The 27,387-nt window shown below is 44.8% G+C and overlaps 1 protein-coding gene across 1 annotated transcript in view; it reads left to right on the top strand.

Moving 5' to 3' along the window:
* Nucleotides 1–27,387, top strand: part of LOC127693957 (ATP-binding cassette sub-family A member 17) — an 80,657-nt gene that overhangs the window by 45,841 nt on the left and 7,429 nt on the right. Inside the window, exons 15-25 of the mRNA XM_052195265.1 lie at nt 632–782; nt 2,375–2,473; nt 3,468–3,630; nt 6,529–6,835; nt 8,768–9,041; nt 9,267–9,471; nt 10,186–10,405; nt 12,254–12,412; nt 17,249–17,436; nt 18,120–18,242; nt 19,831–20,025. Coding sequence (XP_052051225.1) covers nt 632–782; nt 2,375–2,473; nt 3,468–3,630; nt 6,529–6,835; nt 8,768–9,041; nt 9,267–9,471; nt 10,186–10,405; nt 12,254–12,412; nt 17,249–17,436; nt 18,120–18,242; nt 19,831–20,025 — 2,084 coding nt within the window. The remainder of the gene's footprint in view (nt 1–631; nt 783–2,374; nt 2,474–3,467; nt 3,631–6,528; nt 6,836–8,767; nt 9,042–9,266; nt 9,472–10,185; nt 10,406–12,253; nt 12,413–17,248; nt 17,437–18,119; nt 18,243–19,830; nt 20,026–27,387) is intronic.

The following is a 27,387-nucleotide window of genomic DNA, read 5'->3' on the forward strand; positions in this document are numbered from 1 at the left end:
ACCCATGTTCATATTTCAGTATGTCAGTTTTTTGTCCCTTCATCCAGGCACAAAATTAATCTATCCTTTTTTTAAAAAAAAAATCTAGTCTATGAAATTGCACTGAACAACCCCCAAACAAAACCCAAGTCCTCTCTGTCTCTCTCACGGCCCAGGTCTGACCCATCTGCAAACTATAATTGGCCTTCATTTCAAAATATTTCTTTCTATCTCTCTCAGTTTGTGACCACATTCTAGCATTCTGGTCAGCAGCAGCTCCTACCTGATCTATCACAGATGCCTCCCCGCCCATCTCCCTGCCTTCAGTCTCACATCTTCTGACTCTGTGCTCAACCTACTAGTCCCAGCAAGTCCCTGACAATGAGCACCCTCAGAATTCCTAAGGACCCATGCAGACCGCTGAATGCCACCCTTCCCGTAGCCCTGGCTCACTGCCTAGCACCGTTAGATTTGCTACCAGTCCATCTCCTGATTCCAAAACAAGAGCAAAGCCAGGTCATTACTGTTTAAAGTGATCTCACAGGTTCCCTTCTCTTGCCCTACACCTCTCCTTTCTCAAGTACAGAAAGCAATGACCCAAGAACGGGATAAAGAATAAGATGGCTTCATCATCTCTTACATGGTATTTCAGGTGCAGGATACTATATGACTATAATAAAAACACCTCTCTGCGACGCCTCAAAGCTCTCCAAAATTATTTATCACCACGTACCGAATGCAATTTTGGAGTCCAGCATTGGAGAAGAAATGATATTCACACTTCCTAAGAAGACCATCCCCAGGTATGAACTGAGTCATTAGCACGGGGCCACCATGGTCACAAAAAATCCACACCCTTTACGCATGCCCACACGCAGAATACAGTCTCTCCTGTTACAGGGTCAGAACAAGATTGAGGACCTCATTGTCTGAGTCATGTGTGGTATGTGCGGGTGCAACTCATTGGCTAAGGCTCTTCTTGGAGAGTTGTGAATTGGAGAGGGATGTTTTCCGATCCACATACACCTGAGGAGCTGAGTGCGTAACGGCCATCAGAAGAGACAGCGTCTTTCCGAAACAGACAGAGGAAAATACCAGCTGTTAGCCTTCAGCAATTCTAAATACTAGGTTGGCACAAGTCTCACATTTCTGTCTTCTCAGGATCAGGGAATGCATGTTGACGGTGTTGCTTCATGAGAGTGGTTTTAATCAGCCTTTTACGTCATCCACTGGCTGTTGACTCTGTCTTTTGAATGATTATGACTTTTCCATACAAAGTGGCTGAGACAGATGAATAGCTAGCTTCATTTGTCTGCTCCTGGACAACAGAAGAATATCCAAGCTAGTACAAGTGTTTTGTAGGTATCCTGTGTACTAGATAATGAAAAGCACACCCTTTTAAGACTAAAGTCATACCCACAGCCTTCAAAACAGGTACCACCATGCCACAGTCATTCACAAACACCCTTTTAGTCTTTCCTGTCAACACAACTGAAGGTACTGCCAAACCTCTGCCATGAAATAATGATCTCCTCACTATTCTCCTGCCTCCGCTGAGTCCTCCACTGAGGCTCCTCTTGAAGCTTCTCTTGCCTTCACTTTACTGTCTTGTTCCAAAAACAGGACACATGTCCTAGAATCTAGAAGTTTGTTTTTTTTTTTTTTTTTAAGAAAAATAGTACCATGGTGCTTTCTGGATCACTTGTACAATTCTGGATTACTGAATTCTCAACTCAAAAATTCCATCTTAAATTGGCAACTGTTTTAGTGTTTCTCGTGGTTCCCTTCCCCCCCCCCTCACCCTCTTTTCCTAGAGATTCAGCCCAAGGCCTTACACATAAAAGGCGGGGCCTCTAATTTTTGCCTACCCCTGCTCCCAGAAGATTCCATATGTTGGCTGCCCTGAGCTGGATAGTTCCTCTGATCCACATTAATTTTTCTCCCTGGGGCTAGAATTATCTAGAATATCCAAGATGGCTCATCCTCACACCTGGGAAAACAATGCTGGCTAACAACTGGTGCATGCTACAGCTGCTAACTGTACCATCCAGTGCTCCGCTAGGTGACTCTAAGACAATCTTGGCTTTTCGTAGTATGGCAGGCAGAATCCATGAAAAGGCATCCCAAGAAGACTGAGAAAAAAGAAAAAGGGGAGAGAAAACCAGTCACCTCGTTTTATGCCTGGGATCAGAAATACCAAAAGTTCACCTCTGTACTAAATATATTTTACATTTCTCCCCATAGGAACATTCCAAAATAAATGCTATTACAAGTTTACTGAGATCTGAACAGATATCTTGACAGCAAACCCAGGTCTTCTCTGCTCTAGAAAGCTAAGGGTGGCAAATGATTCACCTTCCATCTTTTAGAAGTAAAACCTTTATTCCCCATCTAGGTTTGAGGCTCTGTTCACTGACTTGGAACTGAGACAGAAAGAGCTGGGAATCTCTACTTTTGCCACCTCTGTCACCACTATGGAGGAAGTGTTCATACGGTAAGCAAAGCTAAATCAAGAAGGCAGCCTAAGTGGGTAAGAGCCCTTGCCATGCAATCGTGAAGCCATGCAACCTCTGGCTTGCTGCCTGGACAGCCCAGCAAAAAGCCAGAGACTGTCAGGTTCAAAGAGAGAGACCCCGTCTCAAAGGATAAGATGGAAATCAATAAAGGAGGACACCAGACATCTTTGTCTGTTGTCTGTTAGCCGAAGTATCTGCGCGCACACACACATACACACAATACCCTCTCTCTCTCTCTCTCTCTCTCTCTCTCTCTCTCTCTCTCTCTCACAGCTCCAAAGACCCTAGTATTGGAAGGGATTTTGAAAATCATCCATTAAACATTACCCAGTGCTTAACTCTTTTTCCTAACTGTCCTGCTGAATAGCTATCCAGCCTCTTTATAGTACTTTTGATCTAATGGGATATTAGATATGTTAAATTAGATATATGTTCCAGGTATTTTTATTCAATGAACATATTTTTTGAGAGTGGTGAGACAGAGTATACATGTATGGCTGTCCCGGACCTCACTATTTAGACCAGATTGGCCTCACACTTACAAAGATCTGCCTGCCTCTGTCTCCTGGGTTCAGGGATCAACAGTATTGCCAGCATGCTCGGCCTAACAATTCTTTTTGGTTTTGTTGTTTTGTTGTTTTAGTTTTTGACTTTTATAGTTTTGCTCATAAGATTAACTAATATATTATTTTGCTTTAATTTTCATCTAGTAGTTTTCAAAACAAGGTAACAAAACGTAATCAGGATAGTATTGCGTGAGATCTTTGGAACAGACCTGGGCGAGTCGACACAATGCTTAGTGCTTATGGATGATCACGTGACCCATTACACAATTTAGACACAGTTCCCGGCACCAACATTAATCTTATTCTAACTAACCATTTTTCCAAACTTGCGAATTTTACTGTTTAAACCTGAACAGAGTGAACTGTCTTGTGACTTCATATTTGCTTATGGTTTGGTTTGGTTTAGAGTTTATAAGCTGGCTGATCCCAGCATGAGTGTTTTAACCGAGAAGCGACCCTCTCACCATCCTCATCCCCGGGATCACAGAGTTCCTGTTGATAGAATTAAATGTCTTCACTCAAGGATCTTCTCAGTGTGCACTGACCGGCCAGTGATACTAAACACAGGTGTAAGTATTTCAAATACACAAATACACAAGTGCCTCATTTGATGGGATGAGGCTATCATTCTATCAAGAGCTGTGCTTAGGCTGGGCATAATGGGGCACACCTTTAATCCCCGAAACAGAGGCAGACAGATCTCTGTAAGTTCAAGGCCAGCCTGGTCTACACAGCATATTCTAGGACTATGGATCTAGCCCAGGATACATAGTGAGACTCTGTCTCAAAAATTAAAAATACAAATGAGCTGGGTTGAGTAATACATGCCCATAATCCCAGTGACTAGGAGACTGAATCAGGCAGGATGTGAGTTCATGGCCAGCTTTGCCACCTGTAGAGATCATGTGTCAATAAAATAAGAATAAAGAACAGGCCCACCGGGCTTCAGCAGTCTTACACAGCCTGCTCTAGTTCAGAGGCAAAAATGTCAGTTAGGGTTACTATTGCTGTAATGAAATACCACGGTCAAGGCAGCTCTTATAAAAGAAGCATCTAATCGGGGGCTTCAGAGGATTAGTCCATTTCTGTCCTGGCAGGAAGCATGGAGGCAGACAAGCAATCAGGGGTGGCCCGAGAGTAGTAGCTGACTGCTTACCTCCTGATCTGTAGGCAGGCAGGAGGCAGAGAGAGAGGGAGGAGGAGGGAGAAAGAGACACAGACAGACAGACAGACAGACAGACAGAGACAGACAGACTAGGCCTGATGTGGGCTTCTGACACACACCCCTCTGACAAGGCCACACCTCCTAATCCTTCCTAAGCAGTCCACCAACTGAAAACCCAGCATTCAAATATGGGAGCCTGTGGAGACCATTCTCATTCAAACCACTAGAAATGGGAATCAACCAAACAGAAAAAATGGCATCCAAAAACACCCTAGCCGGGGTCTGGCCATTCTTCATTAGATAAGAGATGGAAAGAAGTGCTTGTCCTGGCCAGAATATATAATCTTTGCACTGTGAAGTAGGTCGTGCATTGTACCACCTAGAATTTAATTTTTTAAAAAAATATATTTATAATCTCAACTTGAGGGAGGATAAGAAAGAAGGATCCTAAGTTGGAGACTAGCCTGGTCTTTCCAGAGAGACCTTGTATAATAAAAATTACATGTATGTATGTATACACACACACACACACACACATACACACACACACACACATACACACACACACACACACATATATATATATATATGTCCTTTTATATATGTCCTTTTAAGTACATGAAAATCTATGATGTTTTCTTAATATTGAAAAATTATATATATATATATATATATATATTATATATATATATATATATTGATTTTTCAGACAGTGTTTCTCTGTGTATCTCTGTAGACCAGTCTGGCCTCGAACTCACAGAGATCTGCCTGCCTCTGCCTCCTCAGTGGTGGGATTAAAGGCATGCATCATCATGGCCTGGCTTGATATACATTTTATAAAGTATTTTTTACTTAGCTATAAATAGTATTGGTATAAAACAAAATTACTGTGGGTTATAGACTGATTTCCTTGTTTCGTAATCTTGAGCCACATGGTAAAGGGGACGTTATTATCCATCAAGCTGGGGACATGTCTGGGTTTTTGTTTTGTTTTGGGTTTTTTTTCCAGTTCAATCATTTATCTCTCAAAATCCTTAGCAAGGCATTATCTGGTGCCACGTGGCCACGGTGTGCTTTTGAAGGCACCTCCCCTGAGCTCCTTGTAAAGCACTTCTGTTTGTCCTCAGATGAGTTACAACAGACCTTTGGAGAACACTGAAGGCAAGTGCCCATCACATCAACAGCAGAAAACTCAAAATCATGTTTGGTAGAGCCCTCCCATGGCTTGTTAATCATTCGGCCAGGAATTTGGGATGCCCTATTTAAACCTGCCCACGGGGACTCTTTCCACAGGGGCTCCTAGGCAAAGGGCTGTGTGCATGTGGAACCTCGGTCACGCCACCTCTCAGAGGGGCCATGTAGGCACACACAGCGCTAACCCAGATGACGGCCCACTCCAGGCTGTGCCACCTCCCTGGTCCTTTGGGCTTATAGTGCATATTTTCACTTTGATTATCATTACCACAAAGACACGCTTGTGGGTGTCACTATTTATACAAATTATCAGAAGTGGAACACGTAAGTTAAGGATTGCTTTGAAATTAAGTTAAATTCATCTAGAAGTTTTGTTGTTGTGCTTTGGTTTTTGTTTTCTTGCTTTTTGAGCTAAGGATTCACTATGGAGCTCTGACTGTCCTGGAACTCTCCACTATTCAAACCAAGCTGGCTTCTAACTCACAAGAGTCCCCTGCCTCTGCCTCCTGGATGCTGGAACTAAAGTTGTGTGTCACCCTGCAAGATTTTTTCAAAGATTGATTTATTTTATGTGTATGGGTGTCTCGTCTGCATGTTTGTCTGTGCATCACGTGTGCCCAGTACATGATGGGCATGGAGGTCAGAAGTCATCAGATCCTCTGGAACTGGAGTTAACATGGCTGTGACCAACCACGTGGGTGCTGGAAGCTGGAATTGGTTCCTTTGGAAGAGCAATCAGTGCTATTAACTAACAAGCCATCTCTCCAGCCCCTAAGAATTTTTTTTTTAAAGTTGTAACAAATACAATATCTTCTGATGGTGTATCCTCACCAAATTTAGTTTTTTTTACAAGTCTTAAAGGCAGAAAGAGCTGGCCTTGTTTCTCTTTGGTGTCTGAAGTTCCTTGGGTTCCTCCTCCAGAGGTGTTCCCCTCAGCACAGCCTCTGAGTGCTGGTTAACACGATGATGTCACAGCATCTTAACCCTAAGGCAGCTTCTGGGACACTTGAGATGAGGGACTCTGAGTGGCCGTGAGCAGAAGCCACCTCGGTGCCCCCAGCTCTTGTCACGGTGTTAACACCATGCAAACTTTCTTCTTCAACCGCAGTTCAGTCTCCTCTGTCAACAATTCTATGCCATGCTCCTGAAAAAGGTGACATATTCTCGGCGCAACTGGACGCTGGTGCTGTCTGTGCAGATTCTGCTGCCTCTGGTGATTATTATGTTAAGCCTCACTTTTTTCAACTTCAAGTTAAGAAAACTGGATAATGTGCCCCTGGAGCTGACCTTACAAACGTACGGCCAGACCATGGTTCCGTTTTTTGTGGCTGACAATTCCCGCCTGGATCCTCAACTCTCAGATAATTTTGTAAAAATGCTTGAGGCTGCAGGACAGGTTCCTTTGCGTCTTGAAGGTAAGAAGCAGGACACCGGGCCCGAGCAGGAAGCGGGCCTGCTTTTCTTTGGAGGGAGGCTATGGCTTTCTGAACCACACAGTGCTCTCTGACATCAGACTGAATAGCTGGAAGGCTCAGGAAAATGTCGTGTAGACTCTGGCTAATGGGGAGCAGAGGGCTTCTGGAGGTGAGACCCTATGTGTCTCTCTAGAGATTGTGGAGTCTTGTAAGAAATTGATCATAGAGAAAGGTCTGACCCAGGTCACTGACAGCATATCCTTGAAAGCAAGTGATGATAGCCCAGGCCCCTCCAGATCCCTTTCCATTTCCTGTCTGTGAGGAGACCAGTTTGTACTTCCATACACCTCTTTTGTGGTATTCTACCACAGGTCCCAATGCAATAGGGTCAATTGACCATGAATTGAATTGTTGGCTAAAATAAACCTTTTTTTCTTTATGAGTTGATTATCTTAGATATTTGTTAGAGTTACAGAAAGCTGGCTTAATATATTATGCTTAGTAAAGCTTCAGTTTCTTTGTGTATCAAATTAGAATGACTGTTTTGCTGTATCCATAGGACAATTTTCCAGTGAATATTTTGTATAGTTGGTGTCCAGTTGGTAATTAAAGTCCTCACTATTTTTCTTAGCTCACTAAAGGTCTTTTTCAGCTTTAAAGTTTCTAAAAAATATAGGTAAGTTTTCTATTGAATATGTCATTATGCACGGGGAATATGGCATTGAACAGAATTAGTACCAGCCCTAAGGGAACTTCTAAGCAAGAAGCCTATCACAACTGATAGGTAGTTACAGAATAGCAGCCATGTTCTATGACATGTTCTAACAGACACGTCTCAGCTTTAGAAGAACACAGGTGCCGTCTGAGAAGTGGAAAGGAAAACTAACCAAAGGCATTGGAACAATAGGAGGACTCGCCAGCTTAAGGGACTCTTAAGACCGTAGGTGTAGTAAGACTGTGAAGACATGAGGCCGGGAATCTAGACAGAGACTAACTAGTTTTATTCTGTCAACATGCAACAGAGAAGAAAGTAGAGGCTTGTTCAACTACGCACAGTGCTGAGTTAACAGGTTCAAGAGTAAGGCATCATCTGCTCAGCTTCTGAGGAGAGTTTCACGTGTGTGGTAGGAGGAGGAAGGGATTTCATGGAAGAAGACACTGAAGTCACTGCCATACCTCACCACCTTCAAAGAGACATAACCCGCTCCTACCACAGCAACAATAACCCTTAAGGCTGACGCACCCCAGCCCACACGTCCATCCACAACAAAGCTCTCGCCATCTTTCAGTTACCCTGGAGACCGCCTTTCTATTTAGCTTCTGTAGGGAACAAACTACATCCAAACCATAACACAGAAAATGAATTCTAAGCCATGCAAGGTGGCACATGCTTTTAATCCCAGCACTCAGGAGGCAGAGGCAGGCCAGTCTGCCTCTGTGAGTTTGAGGCTAGCCTGGGCTATAGAGTGAGTTCCAGGCCAGCCTGGGCTACATAGTGAGACCAAAACAGAAGGTGAATTTTATACTATGTGGATATGTGACTAGAGGTCAGCAACACTGCAGATAGGTAGGTCTCAGCTATGTCCTCCGTCCCAAGTGTGCAGATACCATACAGACGGTGTAGAGTTTTGTTTGGGAACACATGGTCCCAGAAGCCATTATGGGGCTAGACCCGGTTGAGGTGTGAGGAAGGAAAAACCTAATTAGGATTCAAAAGGACTTAGGAGATGGAGATTTGGAGATGAGCTGGAATTCAGTAGAGAGCAGTGCAGGAGGAAGTCAACCTTTGGGTGTATGTGAGGTTGGTAATGGGGTACCCAGAAGGAGCAGGAGACTGGGGAAGCCCATGATGAGTGCACTGTGTGCCGCTGGGCCTCGTGCAGTGGCTTCCCAGCATTCTCTCTGCCCAGGGTGCCTTTGGCTTCCTCCCAGGTTCTGTAGAGGACTTCCTACTGAAGAAGGCAAAGGAGGCTCCTGAGGACTTCGATAAGCTCTATGTGGTGGCGGCGTCTTTTGAAGAATTGAATAACGGCACGACAGTGAAGGTTCTGTTCAATAACCAGGCGTACCACTCCCCTGGCCTGGCTCTAGCTCTGGTGGACAACTTTCTCTTCAAGTTGCTTTCTGGGCGCAATGCCTCCATCACCACCATCAACCATCCTCAGCCTCAGACAGCCATGGAACTCTCGGAGACTATCCTGTACCAGTGCGTGAGACTGCCCCTCCACCCTCCCACCCCTACCCAACCCCTGATCCCTCTACCCCCCAATCCCCCCACCCCCTACCTCCAGCCCCCTCATCCCCCCAGCCCCCAGCCCCCACCTCAAACTTCCGCTTCCATAGGACTTCTCGCCTTCCTGCCTGCGTCTTTGTCTCATTTTCATTTCAGGTGCTTATATTACTAGTCACGGTTGCCTTCTGTCTTTCACAGGGGCCCCAAAGGACACTACCTTGTTGTCAACTTTCTTTTTGGAATCGCTTTCCTGTCAAGCTCCTTCTCCATCTTGACAGTCGGAGAGAGGAGCATCAAGTCGAAGAACCTCCAGTTTGTGAGCGGCGTCAGCATGGCTGCCTTCTGGCTCTCCGCTCTGCTGTGGGACCTCATCTCCTTCCTCGTTCCCACTCTGCTGCTGGTGGTGAGTACCAGGCAGTACTGGTGCCATGTCCCCAGGACCCGGGGCTTCCCTGAAGAAACACCCGCCGAACCAGAGCCAGTTGAGAAGTTCAACTGGCGGCTCAGCCCTGACTGGAACGCCAAGTTCACTTAGTTGGGATATCTTCAGGTACGGGGTAGCTTGTGTGGTGGTGTTTGTGTGGTCCTCACGGAGCGGCCGTCTCAAGTCACTGAGAGGCAGTGCTTTGGAGTCATGTATGTATCGTTCAGAAATAGTCGGAGAACCCGGGTTGAAGTCTTTGGTTGTGGTGGAATCAACCTGATTGTATTGTGCAGACTGCATCACCTCCCGCATCTCCCGGCATCCTCTGCTGTGCTGCTCCATGTGACTAATAATCAGGGCAGCTCCCTGACAGCATTCCCAGGGCTTGCTCGTTAGCGAATGCTTGAGAAGGTTTGTTAGCACCTCGCTTTAAAACCTGAGCTTATGGGCCTGTGAGATAGCTCAGCAAGTAAAGGCATTTGCTTGCAGCCCTTATGATCTGAGTTTAATCCCTGGATCATAACAGGTGGCGGGAAGAATCAACCCTGGAGAATGGTCCTCTGTCCTCCAGGAGAGCAGTGCCTCCATCTCCCACAAATACATAAAGTTGTTAAAACTGAAATCACTGTATTCTTAGCACTTAGGACGAACCCTTACTGACTTTCCCAAAATTTTCCCTCTCCCCCTCTTCAGCTGGTGTTTTTATGGTATAAGGAGGAGGCCTTTGCACACCATGAGAGCATCCCAGCCGTGGTCTTGATAATGATGCTCTACGGCTGGGCTATCATCCCTTTGGTGTACACAGTCAGCTTCTCTTTTAAAACTCCCGGCAGCGCGTGTGTGAAGCTTGTGGTAATGCTCACCTTCCTGAGCATCAGCCCTGTGGTCCTCGTCACCGTCACAAGTGAGAAAGGTAAGGGATCATGGCGACATTCTGCATAAAGCAGGAATCTCCCCTCCAGCAGCCGCAGCTGCCACACCCACAAAAAAAAGTGTGTCTAACCAAAGACCCGAGAGAAAGCATCCGCAGCTGCTGTGGGCGGACCGCGTGAGGGACAAACAGCTCAGCCACATTTACTCTGCAGAACAACACCGGGGACAATGCTGAGCAAAAGAGTTTGCTGTCCTGTGTGAAGTCCATGGACAGACAAACGGACCTCGGAAACAGGATCAGAAAAAGGGTTGCCTCTGGGGGGGACAGAGGACGGGGCTGACAGAAAGAGCACACTGGGCACTAGTTTACGTGGATTTACCTACAAGTCATTGTCCACCTGTGAGGCAAGCATTCCACTAAAATGTAATGTTCTTTACTTTTTTTTTTTTAAAAAAAAGGAGACTAAGTAAATGAATTAGTCAACATGAGAGGAAGGGCTCTTGTAAAAATAAACCAAGAGTCGGTCATTATTTACAACACGCACTCGGATCTGACATCTTCATGTGTGTGCGCCCATCTCTGGGCCAGGGTTGGGCAAAAGAGCCGATATGTGACCTCCACTTTTTGTTAGGATTTATTATGTGAATGTGTGTACGTGTCTGTGTTTCTCTGTGTGTCTGTGCACATGTGTGGGGTGTCACGTGGAGGACAGAAGAGGGCGTCAGCTCCTCGGGAGCTGTAGTGGTTTGTGAGCTGTGACACGGTTGCCAGGAACCAAACGCCAGTTGTCTGTAAGAGCAGAAGGCCCTTCACTGCCAAGCATCCCCCGCCCCACAATGCTCCTCTTCATTTGCATAAATGCCTCATAACCCCTTTAGACAGACTTCCTTTCCCTTCCACTTTCTTCATTATTTTTAGAAGTAATTTTTATTTTGGGGGTGGGGCTTGGCGAGACGGCTCATGAGTTAAGTGCACTGGCCGCTCTGCAGGAGAACCCAGTTTTATTCCCAGCACCCACATGGTAGCTCACAGATATCTGTAACTGCAGTCCCAGGGCGCCTAATGCCCTCTTCTAGCCTCCAGGTATACAAACATACATGCAGGCAAACACATTCATACACATAAGATTAAGGAACATTGTTTTATGTGTGCAAGTCTTATTTATTGCATGAATGTCTGTGTGTACATCACTGACATGCCTGGTAGCCACAGAGGCCAGAGAGGGGTAAACAGGTGTCGTGTTCCCTGGAACCGGAGTTAGAGTGCTGAGACTTAAACCCACGTCCTCTGGAAGAACAACCAGTGTTCTTAACCTCTGAGCCATCTCCCCAACCGTCCTCCTTACTTTCATTTAAAATCTGATTTTCGATTTCCCTTTTCTTTGATGTGGGGAGTTGTCCTCTCTCCTAAGGGGCCCTTCATGGCGGTTTAGTCTCTGTAAACCATGGAGGAAGGGACCTTATGCTCCTTGTCTGACCTCAAGATGATACTCCGGAGCCAGGGATATGGAGGAATGCTTGCTTAGGTTCAATCTTCAGTACAGAAGAAAGTAAAACACCCAGTAAGTCCAGAGCTGCCTCCTATCCCTGTTCTGTCTGGCTCAGCTCAGCTCCAGCCCACACCCTTCCTCTCTGCTCACACAGCCCTGCAGGAGTCATGCTGCCCCTGACTTGCTCAGACATGGTGTGCTCTCTGGATAAAGGGAGACATACTCACGACTTAGAGTTGAATGAATGGAGGGAGAGAGAGTCAGCACGGGAGTCAGGGAGCCCACGGTCTGGTCTGGAAGCCTGAGAGTGTGATGCACTCCAGAAGTGACTGAGGAGAGGGGTGCCGGGCCACTTTCCCTCGTGCTAGTAAAATTGGTGCTTTCTGTTCTCTTTGCAGACCTCGGCTACACGGAGCTCTCAGATTCCCTGGATCATATTTTCCTCATACTTCCTGGACATTGCCTGGGAATGGCCTTCTCCAACTTGTACTACAACTTTGAGCTGAAAAAGTTTTGCGATGCTAAGAACTTGAGTGAAATTGACTGCAATGATGTTTGTGAGTACTGAGCGAAGTTTGCTGTAATCCTTATATGGTTTATATAATATGATTTGGACTTGTGTTCTGTTTCTTTTGTCCCTATGGTTTTTTGAAACATGATTTCTCTGTGTAGCCCTGGCTGTCCTGGAACTTGCTCTGTAGACCAGGCAGGCCTGGAACTCAGAAACTGACCCTGCCTCTGCTTCCCGAGTGCTGGGGTTAATGGATTGTGCCCCTGCCACCTTAAGTTGGTCTTTTTGAGACAAAGTCTCACTATGTACCCCCTAGCGGTCCAGGAACTCACTATTTAAACCAGGCTAGCTTTGAACTTGGAAAGATTTACCTAGTTACAGGTGTGTGCCACCCACCAACCTATAATTCATTGCAGCATTCACCCTTGTCTGTGTGTGCATATAAGCTATGCATAGCTGCACATTCCCTCTGTCTCTCTATCTGTCTCTGTCTGTCCCTCTTCATCTCTCTGCTTCTCTCTCTCTCTCTCTCTCTCTCTGTGAGTGTGTGTGTTTGTGTGTGTGTGTGTGTGTGTGTGTCTGTGTGTGTGTGAGACTCATATCTAATACAGAGCCTTGTGCATTTTATAAAACCGTTTGTTCTAACACTGAGCTATACCCTAGTCTGCTTACCCACATTTAAATTATGTCTAGATTTCTTAAAACACTTAATATAGTATAAATGCTATGTAAACAGTAGTCACACTATATTTAAGAATAATGACAAGGAGAAAACGATAGATATTTAGTACAAATACAGTTTTTATTGTCTGAATTTTTTTTTGACATCTTCACTTTCCCATTGGTTGAACCTATGGTTGCAGAACCTATGAATAAAGAGAAATAACTGTGCTGTGTGATTTATATGGGACTCAAGAAGACAGTAACTTACATGTATAACAAAAGGAAGCTAACAAGTCACCGATACAGTAGAAAACGATACAAGTATCAAAAAGTTATCTTATCTGTACATGCTTATGTGGTCAGTGTCCATTATATATTATTAAGTAAAACAAGTCCGTTAGAGAAGATAACACATAGTATTATTCCATTTTCATTTTAAAAGATTGTATCTAGGCCAATGGGATGGTTCTGTGGGTAAAGGTGCTTGCTGCTGGCCTGGTGACATGGTTCCATCCCTGGGACTCACTGGTGGAAGGAGAAGACAGGCTCCCACCATTGTCCAGTCTCTAAACATGCTGTAGCATGTGTGCCTCCCACCCTATGCGCGCGCACACACACACACACCACAAATAAGTAAGTAAATAAATGTCATTTTAAAAATTAAGGACTAGAGACATGGCTCCGCCATTAAGAGCACCAGCTGCTCTCCCAGAAGCCTGAGTTCGATTCCCAGCAGACAGTTGTCGACTAACAGCTGTCTAATTCCAATTCGACGGGACTTAATGCTTTTGCCCGGCCTCTGCGGGCAGAAAGCACACATGTTATACAGACATACATGCAGGAAAAGCACCCATACACATAAAATCACTTTTCTTTTGTTTCTCAAGACAGGGTTTCTCCGTATAGCCCTGGCTCTCATGGAACTTGCTCTGTAGACCAGGCTGGTCTCTAACTCAAGATATCCACCTGCCTTTGTCTCCCAAGTGCTGGAATCAAAGTCAAAGGTGTGGGTCACCACACCCTAATAAAATAATTTTTAACAAGATAATGTGTAGGCATTGAACCTCCAAAGCGGCTTGACTAGCACGCCCTGTGGCTTGATGCCCTGGGTTGGAGCACCAACACTGCATAATAAAAATAAGTAAATCAAAAGATGAAAGAACTATGAATAGAGCTAAGCCATCTTTAAGAAAATGAAACTTTCTCTGCCTACGCCATTCTCTTCTGTTTCCTCGATGAACATCATTTTACTGTGTAATTTCTAAATACACATCTTTATAACATTTAAGGCAGATCAGATTTTTTTAAATAAGAGAATAGTGCTGTTGAGAGTTGAATTAGTTTGGTTTGATGTGCAGTGCTGGATGAAATCCACAGTGTCTCCTGCATGCTAAACGAGTCCTTTGCCACGGAGCTAACCTCCAGCTCTCCTGGAATGTTTCTACGTAAGTGGCCAGTTCAGCTGCAAAGGGACTGAGAGTTGAAAGGATAATCAAGCATGGAAGCATTTTGTGTTCTAAATAGATGTCATATAAACAAGGAAATGTCTCTTATTAATACTAATGGGTTTTTTTTTTTTTGCATCAAACATGGTAAGTGTGCTCTACCACTGGGCTATGTTTTCAAGTTTTCTTATTTTTATTTTTTAAAAGATTTATTTTATGTATATGAATACACTAGCTATCTTCAGACACACCAGAAGAGGACATCAGACTCTATTACAGATGGTTTCAAGTCACCATGTGGTTGCTGGGAATTGAACTCAGGACCTCTGAAAGAGCAGTCAGAGTTCTTAACTGCGGAGCCATCTCTCCAGCCCATGATTCTGTTTTACAATAACTTAAACTTGAAGGAAAGATGACTAACAGTCAACTTTATTTTTAAAAAAAGACTATAAACTTTGGAGAAATAAGTTAGTTATTTATTTAGTTTTCGATTTTTTTTTTCTTTTTGAGACAGGGTTTCCCTATGTAGTGATAGCTGTCCTGGAACTCACTCTGCAGACCGGACTGGCCTTGAACCACTTTCCTATTTTAAATTGACAGAAAATTACATGTATTTATATAACACAAAATGAGAAAAGCCTTTTATTACATTCTTGTTTTTCACTTATTTTATTTTATGTGTATGAGTATGTAAGTATTAATTTTTTTAAAACCTACTTTTAATAAGGGCGTTTAAATGCTTTAGCATCCTTCTTAGCCCACCACCCACCAGAGGGAGTGGAGAGGAGAGGTTATTAGGATATGGGGGAAGCAGGCCTGTTTAGAAATGGCTCTTTGGAGCACGCCCCATTTGTGTTGTCAGGAACCCAGCAGTTCAGTTTATAGAGTTTAGCAGCAGACGCTGGGGCTACTCGTAAATACTTTATGAATACACCAGCAGTCCAGTTTGGTAGCGTCAGGATAGCAAACACGAATCAGGAGCAGAGGCACCACCTAGGAGAGACAGCTGGGCCTCTGCCGAATCAGCACGAGTCAGCAGGAGGAATTGGGACCAGTGCTGCAGAGCGATTTATGCAAGTCAAGCCTTGAGTCCTATTTATATTCCCTCCAAATGTCACGTGTCCCCCACGGACAATACATGCATGTCATGAGTAAAGAATCTTTCGTTGCACTTTGTTTTATATGCTTGCTTTAGCAAAACCTCTTTTTACTTGTGTCTGTTTCAGCCAAATGTTTCTTTACCAGTCTGCCTTAGTGAAACATCTTTCTGCTTGTGCCAGCTTCAGGAAACACTTCTTGCGTGTTTGCTCCAGCAAAACACCTGACACAACTGATGTTCTAAAGAAACTACAAGTTTCCATTTCATGGGTGTTTTCTGTGCAGCATGAGCCTGCAGTGCCTGTAGTGCCTGCAGAATCCAGAAGAGGGCGTCAGATCCCCTAGAACTGGAATTACAGGCAGTTTTGAGCTGCCACGTGGATGCTGGAAACCAAACCAGGATAGCCCCCTTGTTATTGTTGCTTTAAATAATGTTTTTATTTATTCTTTGAAATTTCATAAACGATGTATGTATGTATGTATGTATGTATGTATGTATGTATGTATTTAGGTTTTTATGAGACATGGTTTCTCTGTATAGCCCTGGCTGTCATGGAACTCACTCTGTAGACCAGGCTGGCCTCGAACTCAGAAACCCGCCTCCCAGAGTGCTGGGATTACAGGTGTGTGCCACCACCAACTCTTTCCCCTGCCCCAACTCCTTCCAGATCCTTCCCTGTTTCCTACCCATGGAACTTCAGGTTCTTCCTCTCTTAAACAAACAAACAAACAAAGCAAGAATAGGGTCCAGTTTGTTGGCATGGAGCCTGGCCTGGAGTGTAGTTGATAAACAATGTTACTCCAGTGAAGAGAATTCATTTTCCTGCTGCCAACAGTTATCACGGGCAAATAGCTTCCTGGTTAGGGGTGGGACTCCCTGTCTGCTTCCCCTCCATGCTGGGATTTTTATCTGGCTTGAGCTTACACAGATCTTGTGTCAGTTAACACAGCCTCTTCCCTGATGTATCTGGAAAATGCAGTTTCCTTGAAGCTGTCCACCAACCACCTCTAGCTCTTACAACCTTCCCTCACCTTTTTTGGCATAGATCATTGAGCTGAAGAGAAGGGTATCACACAGACATCCCACTCAGGGCTGAGCATTCCAAAGTTTCTCTTTGCAAACATGCAGATCGTGGGATTCTGTGCTAATTATCATCTGCCTCAAAAAGAACCTCCTCTGACGAGGGTTGAGCAACACATCGGTCTGTGGGTAGAGGAGTCATTTGATTGCCACATTCATTTAGCAGAATAACAGCAGGAAGTTCCCCCCCCCCCCAGGGCTCATGACCCTAGTGAGTCTCAAGGATTTGGATGTTTGTCTTGTTGGTTTGTTTTGGAGACAGAGTCTCTCACACGTCACAGGATGCCCTAGAACTGCTCTGTAGCCCACACCAGTCTCGTGTTTGTGGCAGTTCTACCTTAGCTTCCTAAGACCTGCAATCACCGGTGTGAACCACTGCGCTCAGCTCACTACATTGCTTTTTACTGAGGTGGGGGAGGCAGCAAGCAGAAGCATTCCTGTTCACCCTCTGCTAGGATGTGGCGGGAGCATTGGTGACAATGATGCTTCTCTGGTAATACCGGTGACAATGTGAATTTACTTGCTATATTTAAGATGAGGAATGCTTTTGAAAATCGCCAAAACAGTGTGCTGACATCTGCTTATTTCATATTAGTAGAAGGATATGTGGTCCAAGAGAACATCTATGCCTGGGAATCTCTGGGGATAGGAAAGTACCTGACAGCCCTGGCCATCTTGGGGCTGGTATACATCACCCTGCTCTTCCTCACTGAAGCCAATGCATTCTGTGTCCTGAAATCCAGGCTCTCTGGCTTCCTTCCTTCGTTCTGCAGGAAAAAATCGGTGAGTTAGTTGGCATTAAATCGTGTAAGAACACGTCAAGTTCTGGCTAGAACTTCCTTCCTGTGTTCTTTAGCCACCTTGATTTTCCATATCAGAGAGGTCCCTGAGGCCAGCCAGCCATCTCTTTATAATGTCCAGACAGAGAGGTGTCAGCCCATGCCCAGGGACCACAGAGGAGGAGAAGAATCTGACTTGGCCCCAGAGGCCCTGGTCCACACACTGGTCACCTGGGGTATATTTAGGGCCAGCTCATCAGCTGGCTGGGGATGACACTCTAGCTTGCTAGAATAACTCACCTTATGAAATACTTCTGCAGGCGACTATGAGCAGACTGGAGGAAAGTCTGTTCTGTTAGCTCAGGGTATGACTATCTTCTAGATCTCCAGAGGAAGGTCTCTAGAGGAAACTGAAGGAGATAAGCTTTTGCTTTATCTTGACATTCCTGGGTTTTAAACTTGTGTTATTACAAAGCTGGCATTTTGTGGTTTGACCATCTTCGTCATCACGGTCAAGCCACTGTAAGTGCAGATAACCTACGTTCTTCCCGAGGTTGTGGTGGTGGTGAGAACACGCATGGGCACTGTCGCAGGACCTTCAGGGCCCCCGTCCCTCCTGACCCTAGTCAAGCTCTATCTTCTAACCTCAGAAACACTTACATTTCTACCCTTGTCTTGGGGGCGTAGGGAATGACCTTTGATGCAACAGAGTCTGAAGATGAAGGTGTTCTAGAGGAGGCAGAAACCATCAAGCGTTATTTGGAAACATTAATAAAGAAAAACCCACTTGTTGTTAAAGAAGCATCAAAGGTAAAGCTTTGTCCCTTTATCTGTTTGCCTGGCGTGAGGTGGGGTCCTACTACGTGACCTACATAGACCTTGGATTCATGATCCTCCTGCATCTGCCTCCTAAATACCCTAATTACAGGCATATGCCATGTGTCTTTTTTTTTTAAAGATTTATTTATTATATGTAAGTACACTATAGCTGTCTTCAGACACCAGAAGAGGGCATCAGATCTCTTTATTGGTGGTTGTGAGCCACCATGTGGGTGATGGGATTTGAACTCATGACCTTTGGAAGAGCAGTCAGTGCTCTTACCCACTGAGCCATCTCTCCAGCCCCTATGCCATGTGTCTTAGTTAGAGTTTCTATTTCTGTGAAGAGACACCATGACCACAGCAATTCTTATAAAGGAAAATTTTAACTGGGGCTGGCTTACCATTTTACAATTTCAGAGGTTCAGTCCATTATCATCCTGGCAGGAAACATAGCAGCATGCAGGTAGACGTGGTGCTGGAGGTGCAGAGAGTCTACATCTTATTTTTAAAAGATTTATTTGTTTATGTATATGAGTACACTGTAACTGTCTTCAGACACACCATAAGAGGATATTGGATTCCATTACAGATGGTTGCGAGCCACCATGTGGTTGCTGGGAATCAAACTCAGGACCTCTGGAAGAGCAATCACTGCTCTTAACCACTGAACCATCTTTCCAGCCCAGAGCTCTACATCTTTATCCGAAGGCAGCAGACTGAGATTGTGTGCTATACCAGGTGTGGCTTGAACATAGCAGGTCTCAAAGCCCACCCCCACACTCTTCCTCCAACAAGGCCACACCTACTTCAACAAGTCCACACTTCCTAATAGTGCCACTCTCTGTGGGCTAAGCATTCAAACACATGAGTCTATGGCGGCCATACCTAATCAAACCATCACACCGTGCCTTGGCTTTTCACACACAGAATCTCCCTTCTGATGGGCCTGTGGCCTGTGTACAGTAGCAGATGCACTTCTGGGAAGACAGACGTAGTGAGGTCTCTCTGGTTAAGAATGAAGCTCACATGAGATCATTCTTGCCCAGGGACAGAAACTGTTGTATATCTACCTTCTCTTCTGTGATCACCTTGGTAAAGGGAGGGACTGGGACAGGATGGAATGAGAACCATGCTTGCTAAAAAACCAAGAAAAAATAAGAGAGGCTTGACCTTGCCTGTATCCAGACGACAATTACAGAGGTGCCAAATGGGATAAGGACTCTGGGAACTAAAGGGAGCCTCCTAGGTTTCTCTGAGATTCTTAGGAAGAATTTTGAAAGATCTTTTAAGCATCCAGGTATTTTATAGCATTCCCCCACCCCCAAGCTTGTCAGTCATGTTTCCCTTCAGTTCCTGGTGGTTAACAAAATGCAAAACCCTTCCGCAACATCGATGAGTTTTGCTTGCTCCGGGACATCGAGTAACGGCTTACCTCCAAGAACAACTTTGACGATGCACACGGGCTGTAGGAAGGAGCAGGCGGAGTGAGCTTGGGTTGTGAGAGGCAGCTAGGTCGGGTGTGCAGTGGCTGCTGGCCGCTAACCTCCTCCCTGCATCTCTGCCCTGTGTCTCTCAGGTCTATACCGAGAAGGTACCCCTGCTGGCTGTCAACAAGGTGTCCTTTGTCGTTAAAGAAAAAGAATGCTTTGGCCTTCTTGGTCTCAATGGAGCTGGGAAGACTTCCATCTTCAACATGCTGACAGGAGAGCAGCCCTTCACTTCAGGGGACGCCTTTGTCAAGGGCGTCAGCGTCAAGTCTGACAGAGCGAAGGTGGGTGTGGCCTGGAACAAATTTTGGGGATAGATACAGGATTCTGGGTCATGAAGCTGGGACTTGATCTCTAAAACGCTCGAGTGTCTATTTCCTTTGTAACCTCCAAATCTAAATATGCATCGGAGATGCCTCTCTGTGCTCTCCATCACAGGTCTGGCTGGTCACATAGCACTGTCTCTCAAGTGCTTACAAAAGCCAGGAACACAGTGAGCCCCACAGGAGTGTCTCTACCACCTTATCTTCCCCCCTCCTCTTCTTCCTCTTCCTCCTCTGTCCTTTGTAAGAAATAGGGGATCACTCATCCACCTGCCATTCAAGGTATCATTATCCAGTCATCGGCCATGGCGGATAGATCCTCAATCCTACCCACCCACCCCCCAAAAAAACAAATGACAACATCAAAAAACCCTCAGCTCTGTTCTCTTGAACCCATTTCTATATAGTCGCCCTAGTCTATATCTTCCTTATTTCCCTCTGCCACCTGGTACTGCTGCCCTTTTCCAGCTTCAAGACTTCTGATAATTCCACGGCTTCCCTCTCTCCTTTTCCATCTCGATCACTAATGATTCTTTCCCTGACTTTTAGTAAATCCCTTGTTTTGTTTAGAGACAAGATCTCATGATGTAGCCCAGGCTGACCCCAAACTTGTGATCCTAAGGGTTGGCACGTATGTGCCACAATGCCTGGCTCTTTTGGTAGATCTGTCTCTGTGTTCTGAAGGTTGTGGTATTCTGAAGTGATGCTCACACATCTTGCTGTTCTCGAATTCTGTTCTGCACAGTCCTTTTGATTCTTTGGCTCCCACCATTGCCCACTTGCCGATGCTTCCCAAGTAGCCACATAGCCAACTCTAATCCTGTGTCAAATTGTGTAGGACTCAGCTTCCATAACTGGATAAGAGCTAAAATTTGTTCAGCGTTGCAAAAGACATTCATTTATGATCATAAATGAATGAAGCCCTGCTGTCTTAGTTTGGGTTTTACTGCTCTGAAGAGACACCATGATCAAGACAACTGATCAAGGACAACATTTAATTGGGGCTGGCTTACAGTCACAGAGATTCAGTCCATTATCATCAAGACAGGAAGCATGGCAGCATGCAAGCAGACATGGTGCTGTTGGAGCAAAGAAATCTCCATCTGAGGGCAGCCAGTAGGAGGGTCTCACACTGGCCGGACTTGAGCATATATGAGACCTCAAAGCCTGCCTCCGGAGTAATGCACTTCCTCCAATAAGGCCACACACCCTCATAGTGCCACTTCCCATGGGCCAAGCATAGTCAAACCACCACATTCAATTTCATGGCCCCCATGGGCTCATTCAAACACATGAGTCTATGGAGGCCATTATTGTTTTTTTATAAAACAAATTCCAATAAGTTTGATTTTACAAATGAAGACTCTGGAGCCATATGGTGGGGTTAAAGCCTGTTAGCTCAGGAGGCAGAGGAAGCACCCAGGTGACCTTCCTGCTCCACTGACGTCCCAGAGGGAAAAAATCATTCTCCACACTGTCGTAAAAACTCTTCAACCTGAGGGTCTCTCCTTTCTGCTTCCTGTACATCTCTCTACCTTCCCCCTGACTTCCTCCCACACACCATGGCTTTTTCCTATGTTCACCCCCTGTCAACTGGTTGCTTGCTCTATAATTGGCCTATAATTGGCTTTTACTTAATCCCATTTACAGAAAGCTATTGGATTAAAGGTATCTGCTAGGGCTGAGCCACACCACAATAAGAAACAGGCTTATCCAGTTCACAATCTTGGGGGTCATAATGTAATCAGATATCTGCAAAAAGCCATACCAAGCCATAGCATAATGCAAAATACATTTAGTACAACTTCAAAAGTCTCCATAGTCTATAACAGTATCAATAATGTTAAAACTCCAAAGTCTCTGCTGAGATTCATGCAATCTCTTAACTGTAATCTCCTATAAAATCAATATAAAAAAGCAGATCACAACATATCATGGCATAGGATATACATTTATCACTCCAAATGTCATAGTGAAGAAATATTGGACCAAAGCAAGACTAAAAAACCAACTGGGCCAACTCTAAACTCTGCATCTCCATGTTTGATGTAAAAGCAATTTTCAGATCTCCAAATCCTTTCAGCTTTGATGACAAACACATTTCTTTCCCTTGGACTGGTTCCACTCACTGTTAGCAGCTTTCCTTGGCAGGTATGTCACAGCTCTGGCATCTTGAACATTTTGGGGTCTCCAAGGCAACTTCAATTTCACACCTTCTCATTCCAATGTCTGGGGTCTACACATAATCTTCTGGGCCCATCCAAAGGGAGTACTCTGTAGTACTCTGTAGTACTCTGTAGTACTCTAGGCTTTGGCTGACTCCACTCCACTGCTGCTGCTGGTGGTGGTCATCCCATGGAACTGGCATCTCCAATATGCTGGGGTCTTCCACTGCAACTAGGCTGCACTTTCACCAATAGCCTCTCATAGGCTGTCTTCATGGTGTCAAGCCTCAACTCCTTTGCATGATCCCTTCAGTCCTGGGTCTTCAACTGCCAATGCAACACCTTCACTTCACCCATGTCCTTTCCTGGCCTCTCACAGTGCCAAGCCTTAGCTGATCTCCATCACCCCTTCGTGCTTTCAAAAACTGTACCATCTGGCACTGCTGCTGGCACTATGCCTACCTCTGGAACACAGCTTCTTTGTGCTTTCAGAAAACACTTCCCAGAAGATTTCACCTCAGTGATGCTGATCTCTTCTTAATCACTGCTGATTTCTTAGCTCTGGGTAACCAGCATCAATTGTCCCCCAAACCCCTTCTACTATTGACTCTAAAGCTAGAGTCACATGGCCTCGAACTCAGAGATTCACCTGCCTCTGCCTCCCAAGCACTGGACGTACAGGTATCTGCCACTACTGTCTGGCCAGAATTTGTTTTTCATTGCCATGAGGTCTGTTTCACTTTCATTGATCATATGAACAATTTTCTGTAACATCCCAAGGCAAAGCAACGAAATCTTGAGTCTGATTGCTAGGGCCTCCCCTTTCAGACACACACACACACACACACACACACACAGCTGCTGGCTTTGGTGTGGAGTACATGGGTTTACAGTGTAGCTTGTGGCTGGGGTCTGTCCTGTAAGAGGAACTTCCTTCACATTATAAGGGAGTCTCGGAGATGACAGGGTGGCGTAGGGGAATCCTCCAGTCCAGGTTTTAGGAAAGTTCCCTGCTTTTGCTGACTGGTGGCCTCTGGTAGACAGAATGTTCTCTTGCACCGGTGCCCATTTTCTTCAGCTTGACTGTATTGAAGCTGTCACCAATTGAAGCTGTATGGAAGTCAGATGACTTCAACCATCATCTGACCTACCTGCTTTTTTTTTTTAATATGCCATTGACCCTCACTTTGAGCCTGTGCTTCCTGTGCTCCCACTTGAGTTGCTGCAACAAGAGACCACACAGAAAAATAAAATACCTTTTTTTTTTTTGCTGTTGTTGTTGCTTTGAGAATGATTTCTGGGCAACATACTAATATTCTTCTCCTCTGAAACCTCTTGAGCCAGGCCCCCACATTTCAAATCACCCTCAGCACTGCTGTCTTCCATATTTCTACTAGGATGGCCCATTAAGCTCCACTTAAATCATTCCCCTGCTTTCCAAAGTCCCAAAATCCACATTCCTCCAAACAAAAGCATGGTCAGGCCCATCACTGCAATACCCAAGTCCTTTGGAGAGGATCACTATGCCTGGCTGGAAATTTTTCTTAAAAACACTTTCAGGGGACTGGTGAGATGGTTCAGCAGGTAAAGTGTCTGCTGCACATTCAGAAGACAAGGAGTTCGAATCCCCAGCAGCCACACATGTCCTGTGATGAAATTCTCAATTACTGTTTCTATCTCACTGGATGTTGTAGGTCTATTTAACTCTTACAGGAGTTGCCTTGGTCATGGTATCTCTTCACTGTAGTAAAACCCTAACTAAAACAGAAATTTATCCATTCCTTTAGATTTTTTCAGTTTAATAGAATACAGATTTTTAAGTATGATCTTAAGACTCTGAATTTCCTCCACATCTGTTGTAATGTGAACATTTTCAAAAACTAATTCTTTGTGGTTTTTTCCTTTTCATTTCAGTTTCAGCCCTGAGTTTGGTTATTTCTTCCAATCTCCTCTTTTTGGGTGCTGTTTGTTCTTGTCTTTTTTAAAGCTTTCGCGTGCGGTAGCGCTCAGTTCTTGAGGTAAGCACAGTGCTACAGACAGTCCTCTCGGCGTGGCCTGCTCTGTCCCCATAGATCTTGGTCTGTTGTGTTTTCCCTTCCATTCCATTCTAAAACACTCTAAGTTTCCTTCTTGGTTTCCCCGTCCACCCAGTTCTCATTCACATGTGCTGTCTTGTTCCAGAGCTGTGCACGTTTGCCGTTTCTGGTGGTGGTGGTGTCCAGCTTCCTTCCTTCATGGTCAGATGAAATGTGGGATATCATTTCAGTTTTCCTGTATCTGTTGAGTATTACTTTGTGCCTAACCATGTGGTCGGTTTTAGAGAGAGATCCAGGGACTTATGAGAAGAAGGTCTCTTCCTTAGTGTGGGGCAGAATGATCTGTAAATATGGTAGGATCTTTTGATTCATGATATTAGTTAACTCCAGAGTTTTCTCTGTTTAGTTTGTCCAGATGACTTGTCTGTTGGTAAGTGTACAGTACTGATGTCATCCACTATCACTGTGTTGAAGTCTACCTGTGATTTTAGATTTTATGGTGTTTCTTTTATGAAATTTGGTATCCCTGTGTTTTGGACATAAATGTTTAGAGTTACAATATTCTTCTGGTGTATTTTTCCTCCAACGATCAGACAGTTTCCTTCCGAATCTCTTCTGACTAGTTTTGGTGAGTAGTTGATCTTATCAGACATTAAAAGAGCTGCTCTAGCTTCATTCGCAGTTCCATCTGCTTGGAATACATTTTTGTATCATTTTATCCAAAAGTAGTGTCTGCCTTTGATGGTAATGTGTGCTTCCTGTGAGCAATAAAAATATGGGTCCTGTTTTCAAATCCAGTCTGTTTGTCTGTGTCTTGTTATTGGGGAATTGGGAGTTATTGGAGTGTTTATCAATTTCAGCTTTTGCTGTTTTGGTATTGTTTTCTTAGACCTCTTTTGGTTAACCATTCTGGTATATTTTTCTTTGCATCCTCTTCCATGTGTTTAACTGTATCTTCAGATTTGTCTTAGGTACTTTTCTACAGCTCTGATAAAATACCATGACCAAGGTAGCTTACAAAGGAAATCATTTAATTGGCTGAGAGAGTTAGAGTCCATGATCCTGAGGCACAGGCCTGGTGGCCCGAACAGCTGGGGTAGCAGCTGAGAGATTGAATCTTGATCCAAAATTAGGAGGCAGAGAGAGCACACTGGGAGTGGCACATGTCTTTGACATACCTCATCCAACAAGGCCACACCTCCCGACCCTTGGCAGAGAGTTCCAACAGCTAGGGCCAAGTGTTCAAATCTCTTAAGGGCATTCTCCTTCAAACCACCATAAGAATGAACTATCCCTTCTGGTGTCTATCCTCTGTAGAGATGACATAGAGGACATAAATTCCTTGTATCTATTTTATCATGAAGCATTATTTTCCTTCTTCAACTATGACTGATAGTTCTCCTAGGTACAGTTGTCTGGGCCGGCATCTATAGTAGTCCAGAACTTGTAGAACATCAATCCAGTTCCTCTTGGCTTCCAGAGTCTCCCTCAGGTGTTACTCTGATGGGACTGCATTAATATGTCACTTATTTTTTTCTAACCTGCAGCATTCACAATACATTCTTTGTTCTGTACATTTAGCATTCTATTATTATATATCATGAAAAGTATCTTTTCCTTTTCCTCTGTTGTGGTTGTTGCTGCTTTGAGACAGGGTTTCTCTTTGTAGTCCTGGCTGTCCTGGAACTTGCTTTGTAGACCAGGCTGGCCTTGAACTCAAAGGTCTGCCATCTCTGCCTCACATGTATCCACTCCCTGGCCAGGGTTAGGGTTAGGGTTGGGCTTGGGGTTGGGGTTGGGCTTGGGGTTGGGGTTGGGTTGGGGTTGGGTTTGGGGTTGGGGTTAGGTTTGGGGTTGGGGTTGCAGTTGGGGTTAGGGTTAGGGTTAGGGTTAGGGTTAGGGTTAGGGTTGCAGTTGGGGTTAGGGTTAGGATTGGGTTTGGGGTTGGGTTTGGGGTTAGGTTTGGGGTTGGGGTTAGGTTTGGGGTTGGGGTTAGGTTTGGGGTTGGGGTTGCAGTTGGGGTTAGGGTTAGGGTTAGGGTATTTCTTTCTGTATTTGGTGTTGTGTGTACCTCTTACCACTTGATGAGTATTTCTTTACTTAGACATGGGAAATTTTCTTCTGTGATTTTGGTTGAATTTTTTCTGTGCCCATGGATCATTTTTATCTGAAAACTTTAAAAATCTTCATCAAACATTTTGCCTATTTCTGTATCTGTGGTAGTTCGAATAAGAAATCTCCAATAGGCTCAGGTACTTGAAAGCTAAGTCCTAAGTTAGAGGCACTATTTGGGAAGGTTTTGTATTCTTGTTGGAAGAAATGTATCATGGGAACAGGCTCCGAGCGTTTGTAGCCTCCACTTTCAGTTCACTTTCTTGCTTGTATTTGTGGTGCGTGTGCTCGCTCTGCTTCCTGTGCTGCCTGTCTGATGCCATGTCTCCTTCACAGTCAAGGACATTCCCCCTGGAATCATAAGCTAAAATAAAGTCTTTCTTCCATAAGTCACTTTTGGTCTTGGTATTCTATCACAGTGACAAGAAGGATCTTTGAGTTCAGTAGTTGAGTTGTCATCTTTTAAACATTTAACTAAGATTTACTTTTATGCATGGGTGTTTTGCTCCATATATGTTTGTGTACCTCATGTATGGTTGGTGCCCAAGGAGGTCAGAAGAGGGCATTGGATCCTCATGGTATGAGCTATCACGTGTTGCTGGGAGTTGAAGTCTGGCCCTCTGGAAGAGCAGGCAGTGCTCTTCACCACTGAACCGCTTCTTCAGCTCCAAGTCATGTTAACTTTTTGAGGAGTCAAACTGCCTTGCTTTTTACCTCTCTTGATTTCTGCTCCTCTTTCGGTTTGGATATCTCTTCTGGATTTTGGAGGAGGCAGAGTTCTTATGGAACAGCCTACACTTGAAGGCTCAATCCCAAGTAACAGTAGCAAAGAGGAAATGAAACTTTGGAAGAAGCTTTTGAGTACTCCCCCATCCCACACCCCCAGCACCCCCACCAACTCGCTACCCCCACCCCCCACCCCCACACCCCTCTCCTGAAGCAAGGAAATTGCTGTTGAGGCTATATTCATTTGCTCACTTCTGTCCAACACATCTTTCCCAGTATCCTTC

This window comes from Apodemus sylvaticus, chromosome 10 (assembly GCF_947179515.1).
Source record: "Apodemus sylvaticus chromosome 10, mApoSyl1.1, whole genome shotgun sequence".
Lineage (NCBI taxonomy): Eukaryota > Metazoa > Chordata > Mammalia > Rodentia > Muridae > Apodemus > Apodemus sylvaticus.